Below are 11,988 nucleotides of genomic sequence, written 5' to 3' on the forward strand. Positions count from 1 at the left end.
ATATTTGTGTGCATGCTGTGCCTGTGTATATTTCTATATGTGTGTGTGTGTGTGTGTGTGTGTGTGCGCGCGTATGTTGTATGTGTGTATATATGCATGCTGTATGTGTGTGTGTCTCTATGTGCATGCTGTATGTGTGCGTGATATGTGTGTATATGTGAGTGTGTGTATATATCTGCATGTAATATGTGTGTATATGTGGACGCACTGTATTCCCCTATCACAGACACATAGCGTTTAGTTTCTGCTGCACTATGAGGGGGTTCAGTATGTTATACGGTCGGCCGGGATGCTGTCCGTCAGTATACCGACAACAGCATCCCGACCGTCAGTATGCCAGCAGCAGGGTGAGTGCAAAGAGTCCACTTACGGGCTCGATGCACTCGCCATGCTGCAGCCTCGGTGGCATGCTGCGCTTGCCACAGGTTCTATTCCCACTCTATGGGTGTTGTGGACACCCACAAGTGGGAATAGCCCGTTAGCTGGTATTCCGGCTGTCAGAAGTGTCAGTGATCGGGATCCCAGCGTCGGTATCCTGACTGTCGCCAACTTAACTGCATCCCCTATGAGGAGCCCTATTAACAATTGCAGGCTTTTCAGCCCACAGTATTATTAACAATGAGATATAGTGCCTATCTATAATATAAAACAACAGATTGTGGTACTGTATTATACTGTACCTTACCTGGTTTTGGAACTGGGTTCATTTTAACATGTCATTTATGCAATACTGTATATATCTAGTTTTTCTTTTTCTGCTATTTGCACAGACTCTAGATCACACCTCACTCCTTTATTAGAACTAATTTTTACTGATAGAGGGGGAAGGGGGGGGGGGGGGGGCTGTAGGCTGACTTTTGCCTAGGGTGCCAAAAAACCTTGCACCGGCCCTGTACACGTTGTTTCTTGATAGTACCTAAAATCAAACAATGCTTAGAAATGTTTAACTCTATTTCTTAAGATATTATCCCTTTATTAACAGTAAATTATATAGTGTGTATGTGGTCATTGTCTTATATTTTCCAAAATCCCCTTACCAAACATTATTTTTTCATTCCCACAAATGGGTATCAACCCATGTTTTTTATCTGAGGTGGAAATGGTACAATGAATGGGCTCAGTACCAGCTTTGAAATTGATTTATTTTGAATCCAAATTTTAATTTTTAGAAGGTGGTAAGCCTGTTTTGAAAACTAAGTGAGGTAAGAATCATTGAAAGAACTGTCCTTCTACCCCTGTGCAGTACGATCTTTTACCCATGGATGTAGGACAGATGTCGGCCATATGTTATCCGTAAAATTAAAAACGTGGTCCCACCTGCCTATTGCTCAGGCAGTTGGGTCCACCGGGAGTCTGAAGGCTTTGAGTAAGCAGATTTTGAGTTTTGTTCCTGAAAACCAGTAGCTGCATTTTTCAAATACTCCCCTCTCAAGGTAATAGAGGATGCAGTGTTTTTCTTTTATTATTTATTCATCCAAAAGGAATGCAATATAGGGGCAGTATACGATTTCGTAGCCGGTATAGCTGTGGAAGGAAGATATGTATACTTACCCACCATTGCCTTAGTTACTCACTTATCGCTTTCAACCAAAAACATGGACTCACCTGTGAAGGGCAGGATGTACACGTTTCTCCTGTAGTCTGCTTCCGCAGTCTATTGTCTGTGGTAGTCTGTAGATGGTATCCTTGTGCCGCCATATACATAGTCTACAAGCTAATTGTTACGCCGGAACTGTACTCACCACTCTTCATATCTTCATGCTCTGTTAGGGGTGTTGTTTGTTCTTGTGAATAACTCCATCATGTGCTCCTTGTGTCAAGTCCAACGAAGCAGGCATACTGGTCCAACCCATTCTCCGGTCAAATACTAACCTTAAACTAATAAAAATCTGCTAAAATCCTCAGGAGCTCTCACACTTGTGAATTTCTCCTCCAGGCAGATTTTCTAAACAGTCTACTAGGAGCGACATAGAGGGATTAGCTAGTCAACACTACTAAAAAGCACATGGCTCCTAGTGGACCTGTCTATTGTCCATGGTACTAATGTTTACCCCAGTTTCCTCTAGGATGCAAGATAAAGTACTTTATTTTGAATCCTGAGGAATACAGGTAACCGAATGAGCCACTAACAGAGTGCATCTGCATGCTATGAGCATCTAGCGTGTTCATATAGCCTCACTGCTGCATACATAATGGATTTTTGTGGTTAATATTCTCAATTTTTTTTAAAACAGTTCCAACAATCAATGCTGGTGATCATGCGAGCATTGGATTACAGTTTTTGAAGTCCTAGTTTAGCTATGCCCCCATTTTTCAGCTTCTTTATTTGATGCCTGGAACAATGACTTTAGGGTTGATGTTTTTGGTTTTGACTGTAGAAGGCTTCTGTGCCGCAATGATCATTTAGTTCCAAATTCTTCGGTTCTTCCATCATGGATGTTCTGCAAAAGGAGATTAAAATAGTAAATTTAGAGTTATTTTTCAATACAGCCATATTAATGTATAACCATGTCCCCTCATACCTCAACTTTTCACAACTTAGTTTTCTGCAAATACAGCATTTGACCATTTTGATGCTGTAATAGTAAACATGATTTTTTTTATTAAATTGAAATAAGACTCCATGTCCTCCGTATTTTCTCAGTAATTTGTATAATGTGGCTTATGGTTTAGATCACAGATTTTAGCCCTTGTAATAAAGATACAGACCCAGACCAAAAACATCACCATACTCTGCGTAAGACACTTCATCATCATTGTCAGCTTGCATCATATATGCCACAGTACGCATTGTTGGACTAATGGTAAGGGTCTGTGACTCTGGCTCTGGTATTGTCACTTAATCTCTATTCATCATGTCACCCATAGACTGAGTTAACTTTTTCATCTCTTTCTCAGTATGCTAAAATTTGATATAAATATTTGATATGATCCCTTTAATGGCATCTTTTTGATTAGTCCCTCTCGCCTGAGAATGTCTAATAGTTTTGTTACATTTACTATATTAACCCGAGGAATATAGACACTCTGCTGTGCATCAAACACATGAACATGACATTGTAATGTGAAGGGACACACGCACACACATGAAAATTGAAAAACACAATTTATCACAGAGCCAACATGGAACCACAGAACATGGATACCGCAACACCAACTTTTTAAAAATTACAAATCAGCTGGGTTGCTAAATCAAGTTAATTATATTTTTATTTCTATTCTACAATGCTCCCCCCCCCTTACTAAGAAGGATTGGTACCGCTGTGGAGCCAGACTTAGTTCAGGAGATGCGCTTCCCTGTGATGCCTGTTAGTGTAATCTGCCAAAATAACATTGCGCTTGCGAGATCAGTCACCTATCAGCGTGGAACAGTACCAGTAAGCCCATATGAGGTTGGCCTGTTCCACACAACCCTAAGTCCCACTAAGCATGCAGGCTTGTGTCAACCAGTCCTGCATGATAAATGTGAAAAACAAAAGCCGATAATTAACAATCTTGCACAAGTGTGCCCGGCTCCTACGGTCAAATAAATAAAATTGCGTCTGTTAGTATGGGAATACAACAGGCATCCACCATACACTATTTACTAAAGTGCACAAGGCAAATATAGAACTGGTCCATACCCCGTAAAACTAATGTGTATCCATTATCTTCTGTGACTTAAGAAAAATCAGACTTATACGATGCAGCATACCTTGGTAGCTCTATGCCTGCATCATTATTCTGTTGTCTTCTCGGACTGGACCCTTCTCCGATTAGGTCTTGCCAGTTGTCGGTATGCTGTAAAGAAAAAAAGACACAGTCAGTTTATAAAAAAAACTACCTTTGCTTGTCAGTAACTGTCCCTGACACCATTGCTGATCTCCTTTCCCTAACTTAGCACACCGCTACGGACAAATACCTAGCTTGTTGGGGAAAAGAAAGAGGAAAAAGCTAGATGACTTACCCTTGGCAAGTCCTCCGCCAAGCTCTATGCCAGCCTCTGTGCTTGATTAGCGGACTGGACCCTTCTCCGATTAGGTCTTGCCAGTTGTCGGTATGCTGTAAAGAAAAAAAGACACAGTCAGTTTATAAAAAAAACTACCTTTGCTTGTCACTAACTGTCCCTGACACCATTGCTGATCTCCTTTCCCTAACTTAGCACACCGCTACGGACAAATACCTAGCTTGTTGGGGAAAAGAAAGAGGAAAAAGCTAGATGACTTACCCTTGGCAAGTCCTCCGCCAAGCTCTATGCCAGCCTCTGTGCTTGATTAGCGGACTGGACCCTTCTCCGATTAGGTCTTGCCAGTTGTCGGTATGCTGTAAAGAAAAAAAGACACAGTCAGTTTATAAAAAAAACTACCTTTGCTTGTCACTAACTGTCCCTGACACCATTGCTGATCTCCTTTCCCTAACTTAGCACACCGCTACGGACAAATACCTAGCTTGTTGGGGAAAAGAAAGAGGAAAAAGCTAGATGACTTACCCTTGGCAAGTCCTCCGCCAAGCTCTATGCCAGCCTCTGTGCTTGATTAGCGGACTGGACCCTTCTCCGATTAGGTCTTGCCAGTTGTCGGTATGCTGTAAAGAAAAAAAGACACAGTCAGTTTATAAAAAAAACTACCTTTGCTTGTCACTAACTGTCCCTGACACCATTGCTGATCTCCTTTCCCTAACTTAGCACACCGCTACGGACAAATACCTAGCTTGTTGGGGAAAAGAAAGAGGAAAAAGCTAGATGACTTACCCTTGGCAAGTCCTCCGCCAAGCTCTATGCCAGCCTCTGTGCTTGATTAGCGGACTGGACCCTTCTCCGATTAGGTCTTGCCAGTTGTCGGTATGCTGTAAAGAAAAAAAGACACAGTCAGTTTATAAAAAAAAATACCTTTGCTTGTCACTAACTGTCCCTGACACCATTGCTGATCTCCTTTCCCTAACTTAGCACACCGCTACGGACAAATACCTAGCTTGTTGGGGAAAAGAAAGAGGAAAAAGCTAGATGACTTACCCTTGGCAAGTCCTCCGCCAAGCTCTATGCCAGCCTCTGTGCTTGATTAGCGGACTGGTCCCTGTGTCCGGCTAGTTTGCTGTTGTGGACGGCTCCTCCTGGGATCCTGACGGCTCCTCCGGGGCTGTGGCATGCTCCTCCGGTGCTGTGGCATGCTCATCCTGGGCTCGGGCATGCTCCTCCTGGGCTCGGGCATGTTCCTCCTGGGCTCGGGCATGTTCCTCCTGGGCTCGGGCATGCTCCTCCTGTGCTCTGTTCCACATAACTGTCTGTGCTTGTTCCAACATCTCCTGCTGTGCTCTGTTCCACATCTCTTGCTGTATTATGGACTGCTCCAATTCTTCTGACCTTTGACGCTGCAGTCTCAAAACTGACAATGCTCTTTGATAAGCCAGATCTCCTCTCTCTTCTTGAGCATACATTTCTTGATCAATTGATGTTCTGTTTGATGGTGTTGTGACTTCCGAACTTCGTTCTGCCTGCTGTGGTTGTGCGCTGTGCAATCTTCTTCCTTCGTCTGTCATCAGCTGCAGGCTTGTTGAAATCATGCTTGTGTTTAGGTTGCACTGTTGTTGCCACAGTAGCATGCTTTGAAGGCCTGTTCCAATCTGTTGGCATTGCAATGAAATATGTTCCAGAGAATCATTGTGTTGTCGACAGAGTTGTTCCTGATGGGATTCTCCATCCCGCTGTTCATTTTGTTGGGTGCTGATCTGTTCAATCTTCTGCTCCATGCTCTTGCAATGTCCAACCACCGACATATGTGCTGACACAAGTTGATCGTAGTATCGGGCCAGCGATATCATTGCGTCATTTTGTTGAACAACAGCTGTCTTGATATGGTCGATGTTCTGTTCCATGTTGTCCAAACGATTATTAATCCTTTGGCTTTCTTCAGCTCTACATTGGTCCATGTTCTTTAAAGCTTCCAGTATTAGATTGAGTGATGACTCTGTAATACAAGTAAATAATTTAGTTTAACAAATTACAGTTGAACACAATTAAACACTCCTAAATTGTAAATAAATATAAAATTGCTACCTCCTGGCGTAGTTTCCGGTGTTTTTGATTCAAGGACTTCTGGTACACTGCCTGAAGTTTCCATGTCCGGAATTTGCTCTGTTCTTTCAACAAGATTATGGTCTCCAATTGCAGGGTAGCTCTGTGAAAAGGACTCTTCTGGCAGTGTCTGTGGGTGCCCCTGTGATGAATTTTCTTCTGGAAGTGGCTGTTGGGATGATGTTTCTTCCTGCACCGTGGGTGGGTGCATCTGGGCTGATTCTGCTTGAAGTGTCGCTGCTTGCAGTGTTGAATCAATCGGCAATATTGTATGCTGTATCTGGGTTTCTAAAATGTCAATATAGATATATACAATAATTATAACCCAAAAATATGCAGTGCCAGAAATACAGACAGCTAAAGATACGCAAACAGTGCAAGCTAGAGGTATATACCCATTGATAGATATACATGTACCAAAATTTATAATTTCATGTACAAAAACTATGCCTTACCGGTATCCTCAGCACCTCCTCCAGTTGTCGGATATCCAAAAGAAACTCTTCTCTTTGCCTTAACTGTGGAATCTGTAATATTTATATAAAGAACATACTGTAGTTATTAGTTTTGTTTCCATACAAAATATTTTTTGAATATATATATATATATATATATATATATATATATATATATATATAAAAATACGATATGTCCCTAACCTTTCTGCGATTTTGTTTTCTTCTTTGGCGTTGTTTCCGTTTGTGGCGTGCTATGTTTTGTTGGCGTAGAATATTTTGTGGCTCCTTTTGAAAGAAATACGAAATTTAAATTTTTGTTGAAATAATTAGTTTTTTAAAAAGAATATTAAAAAATTAATTTTATAGAATTTTTAAAAATAATACCTTCTGCACTGGTTCCTGCCATTTCTTCCTGCACAAGTACGAAGTAGTTCTCCATCTTCTTTTCCCAATCCTTGTGTAATTTTTGCCCTTTTTGGATCTTGAGATTGACGGATCTTCTACAGTCGCGTAACCTTTTCTTGCAACTTTCGTTGCTTCGCTTGAACCCACCTCCCAAAGAAACTGATTCAGAGATTTCATTCCACGTCGTTCCCTTGAATCGGTGATGAACATTTCTTGCCGGCGATCCGAAAAGTTGAAAGGAGTGATGAACAACTTGATTGATTAGGGTGTCCGTTTCTTCATCTGTGAAGTTGGGTGCCCTGCTGCTGGATTCTTCTCCCGAGTCCGCTTCTTCATGCGAAACTCTGCCATGGTCGGTTGGTGATGTTTGTTGCTGTCTTTCCGAGGATTCTTCTTCCTGTGCGGATAGAGAAAGCCTCCTTGCTTCTTCCTCGGACATCTCTGAAAAAAAAACTTAAAAAAAAAAAAAATTCATACTAATATTAATAATAATAATAATAATAATAATAATAATAATAATAATTAGTATACTAGCAGTGCAACATACCCAAATTTTGCCAACCAGCTGTTACAAATATACACAAGTAATGAACCCCAGCAGTGCCAAATACAGAAATTATGCCACCCAGCAGTGCCAGATACCCAAAATATGCCACCCAGCAGTGCCAAATATAGAAATTATGGCACCCAGCAGTGCCAAATACAGAAATTATGCCATCCAACAGTGCCAGATACCCAAATTATGCCATCCAGCAGTGCCAAATACAGAAATTATGCCATCCAGCAGTGCCAGATACCCAAATTATGCCATCCAGCAGTGCCAAATACAGAAATTATGCCACCCAGCAGTGCCAGATACCCAAATTATGCCATCCAGCAGTGCCAAACACAGAAATTATGCCACCCAGCAGTGCCAAATACATAAAATATGCCACCCAGCAGTGCCAGATACCCAAATTATGCCACCCAGCAGTGCCAAATACATAAATTATGCCACCCAGCAGTGCCAAATACAGAAATTATGCCACCCAGCAGTGCCAGATACCCAAAATATGCCACCCAGCAGTGCCAGATACCCAAATTATGCCATCCAGCAGTGCCAAACACAGAAATTATGCCACCCAGCAGTGCCAAATACATAAAATATGCCACCCAGCAGTGCCAGATACCCAAATTATGCCACCCAGCAGTGCCAAATACATAAATTATGCCACCCAGCAGTGCCAAATACAGAAATTATGCCACCCAGCAGTGCCAGATACCCAAAATATGCCACCCAGCAGTGCCAGATACCCAAATTATGCCATCCAGCAGTGCCAAACACAGAAATTATGCCACCCAGCAGTGCCAAATACATAAAATATGCCACCCAGCAGTGCCAGATACCCAAATTATGCCACCCAGCAGTGGCAGATACCCAAATTATGCCACCCAGCAGTGCCAAATATAGAAATTATGGCACCCAGCAGTGCCAAATACAGAAATTATGCCATCCAGCAGTGCCAGATACCCAAATTATGCCATCCAGCAGTGCCAAATACAGAAATTATGCCACCCAGCAGTGCCAGATACCCAAATTATGCCATCCAGCAGTGCCAAACACAGAAATTATGCCACCCAGCAGTGCCAAATACATAAAATATGCCACCCAGCAGTGCCAGATACCCAAATTATGCCACCCAGCAGTGCCAAATACATAAATTATGCCACCCAGCAGTGCCAAATACAGAAATTATGCCACCCAGCAGTGCCAGATACCCAAAATATGCCACCCAGCAGTGCCAAATATAGAAATTATGGCACCCAGCAGTGCCAAATACATAAATTATGCCACCCAGCAGTGCCAGATACCCAAATTATGCCACCCAGCAGTGGCAGATACCCAAATTATGCCACCCAGCAGTGCCAAATACATAAATTATGCCACCCAGCAGTGCCAAATACAGAAATGATGCCATCCAGCAGTGCCAAATACAGAAATTATGCCATCCAGCAGTGCCAGATACCCAAATTATGCCATCCAGCAGTGCCAAATACAGAAATTATGCCATCCAGCAGTGCCAGATACCCAAATTATGCCACCCAGCAGTGCCAGATACCCAAATTATGCCATCCAGCAGTGCCAAACACAGAAATTATGCCACCCAGCAGTGCCAGATACCCAAAATATGCCACCCAGCAGTGCCAAATATAGAAATTATGGCACCCAGCAGTGCCAAATACAGAAATTATGCCATCCAACAGTGCCAGATACCCAAATTATGCCATCCAGCAGTGCCAAATACAGAAATTATGCCATCCAGCAGTGCCAGATACCCAAATTATGCCATCCAGCAGTGCCAAATACAGAAATTATGCCACCCAGCAGTGCCAGATACCCAAATTATGCCATCCAGCAGTGCCAAACACAGAAATTATGCCACCCAGCAGTGCCAAATACATAAAATATGCCACCCAGCAGTGCCAGATACCCAAATTATGCCACCCAGCAGTGCCAAATACATAAATGATGCCACCCAGCAGTGCCAAATACAGAAATTATGCCACCCAGCAGTGCCAGATACCCAAAATATGCCACCCAGCAGTGCCAAATATAGAAATTATGGCACCCAGCAGTGCCAAATACATAAATTATGCCACCCAGCAGTGCCAGATACCCAAATTATGCCACCCAGCAGTGGCAGATACCCAAATTATGCCACCCAGCAGTGCCAAATACATAAATTATGCCACCCAGCAGTGCCAAATACAGAAATGATGCCATCCAGCAGTGCCAAATACAGAAATTATGCCATCCAGCAGTGCCAGATACCCAAATTATGCCATCCAGCAGTGCCAAATACAGAAATTATGCCATCCAGCAGTGCCAGATACCCAAATTATGCCACCCAGCAGTGCCAGATACCCAAATTATGCCATCCAGCAGTGCCAAACACAGAAATTATGCCACCCAGCAGTGCCAAATACATAAAATATGCCACCCAGCAGTGCCAGATACCCAAATTATGCCACCCAGCAGTGCCAAATACATAAATGATGCCACCCAGCAGTGCCAAATACAGAAATTATGCCACCCAGCAGTGCCAGATACCCAAAATATGCCACCCAGCAGTGCCAAATATAGAAATTATGGCACCCAGCAGTGCCAAATACATAAATTATGCCACCCAGCAGTGCCAGATACCCAAATTATGCCACCCAGCAGTGGCAGATACCCAAATTATGCCACCCAGCAGTGCCAAATACATAAATTATGCCACCCAGCAGTGCCAAATACAGAAATGATGCCATCCAGCAGTGCCAAATACAGAAATTATGCCATCCAGCAGTGCCAGATACCCAAATTATGCCATCCAGCAGTGCCAAATACAGAAATTATGCCATCCAGCAGTGCCAGATACCCAAATTATGCCACCCAGCAGTGCCAGATACCCAAATTATGCCATCCAGCAGTGCCAAACACAGAAATTATGCCACCCAGCAGTGCCAGATACCCAAAATATGCCACCCAGCAGTGCCAAATATAGAAATTATGGCACCCAGCAGTGCCAAATACAGAAATTATGCCATCCAACAGTGCCAGATACCCAAATTATGCCATCCAGCAGTGCCAAATACAGAAATTATGCCATCCAGCAGTGCCAGATACCCAAATTATGCCATCCAGCAGTGCCAAATACAGAAATTATGCCACCCAGCAGTGCCAGATACCCAAATTATGCCATCCAGCAGTGCCAAACACAGAAATTATGCCACCCAGCAGTGCCAAATACATAAAATATGCCACCCAGCAGTGCCAGATACCCAAATTATGCCACCCAGCAGTGGCAGATACCCAAATTATGCCACCCAGCAGTGGCAGATACCCAAATTATGCCACCCAGCAGTGCCAAATATAGAAATTATGGCACCCAGCAGTGCCAAATACAGAAATTATGCCATCCAGCAGTGCCAGATACCCAAATTATGCCACCCAGCAGTGCCAAATACAGAAATTATGCCAAACAGCTGTGACATATACACAAATAATGAACCCAAGCAGTGACAGATATACACATTTGGCAAACAAACGGTGAAAAATACACACATTATGCCAGAAAGCAGTGCCAGATACCGACATCTCACACACTGCAGTAACAGATATACAAATAATGCCAATCAGCAGTGGCAGGGATAGCAGTTGGAAGAGATAATAAGAAACATGGGACAGTTTATTTAGCATGATAGTGTAATAGAAAGACAGAGTACATTTAGCTCAGCGCTTACCTATTAAGATGAGAAAAAAAAACTGGATTGGTCTTCTCCTCTTCGTATGAAGAATTCTTGTCACGGTCACTTCTCCAGAAAAGCTCTGATATGTAAATCAGAATCGCTAGAAGCCAATCACAAGACGCTAACAGACCGTATACAGCCAGTTAGCAGTCTCAAGCAAATGGCGCCTATGCAAGGGAGGGACAGAGTTTATATTCTGTGTAAAAGTGCGGGAACATCGCTCCTCCTTCAAGTAGGAATCATGTAGTATTATTGGCTAATTTAGTGGCACCACTATACGTCAGGTTATACTGAACTGTTGATTTGTCTTATGTAGGAGTATATTTTATTGGTTGGATTTCAGCGCGAACGGACATGTTATGTTTTGATTGGTGTCATCAGTGATAGCATTATTTAAATCAAATTTAAAAAAAAAAAAAACAGTAACCGGAATGTATCTTGGAACGTTGTCCGTGAACGGTTAATTTAAGCAAACTCTGCCATTATGGAGCTTGCAGTACTTATCGACGGGGATTATGTAGCTGTAGTGTTGGTGTAATTTTGGCACATATAGTGCAATGGGGAATGCTGGCTGCACCTCAGCACGAGAACGGGGTGACGTTCCGGTGTGCTGGGGCGTATAGGGGCAGTACACGGCTGTGGGGGAGCTTATGGTGGGAGAGGGGTAGATGGCTAGAGAGAGCGGTGTGCGTCTTGGGGTACATGGCTGGTGATAGCTGGTGTTCGGGGGACAGTTGGAGGGAGGCGTTGTGTTACTTGTAGTGCCACGGTGAAACATGGGGCGCGTAATGTAGTGGGGTGTCT

General features: G+C 43.0%; 1 protein-coding gene across 1 annotated transcript; it reads right to left on the bottom strand.

Annotated features, from left to right (window-relative positions):
- Positions 1–5,010: 5,010 nt before the first annotated feature.
- Positions 5,011–7,361, bottom strand: LOC134957082 (uncharacterized). The gene is made up of 5 exons (XM_063938832.1): positions 6,892–7,361; positions 6,709–6,792; positions 6,505–6,576; positions 6,032–6,337; positions 5,011–5,942 (listed from the first exon to the last, which is right to left on the bottom strand). Exons 1-5 carry the CDS (start codon positions 7,349–7,351, stop codon positions 5,062–5,064), a joined length of 1,803 nt encoding a protein of 600 aa, XP_063794902.1. The 5' UTR covers positions 7,352–7,361; the 3' UTR covers positions 5,011–5,061.
- Between the last annotated feature and the right edge of the window lie 4,627 nt (positions 7,362–11,988).

This window comes from Pseudophryne corroboree, chromosome 9 (genome assembly GCF_028390025.1).
Source record: "Pseudophryne corroboree isolate aPseCor3 chromosome 9, aPseCor3.hap2, whole genome shotgun sequence".
Taxonomy (NCBI): domain Eukaryota; kingdom Metazoa; phylum Chordata; class Amphibia; order Anura; family Myobatrachidae; genus Pseudophryne; species Pseudophryne corroboree.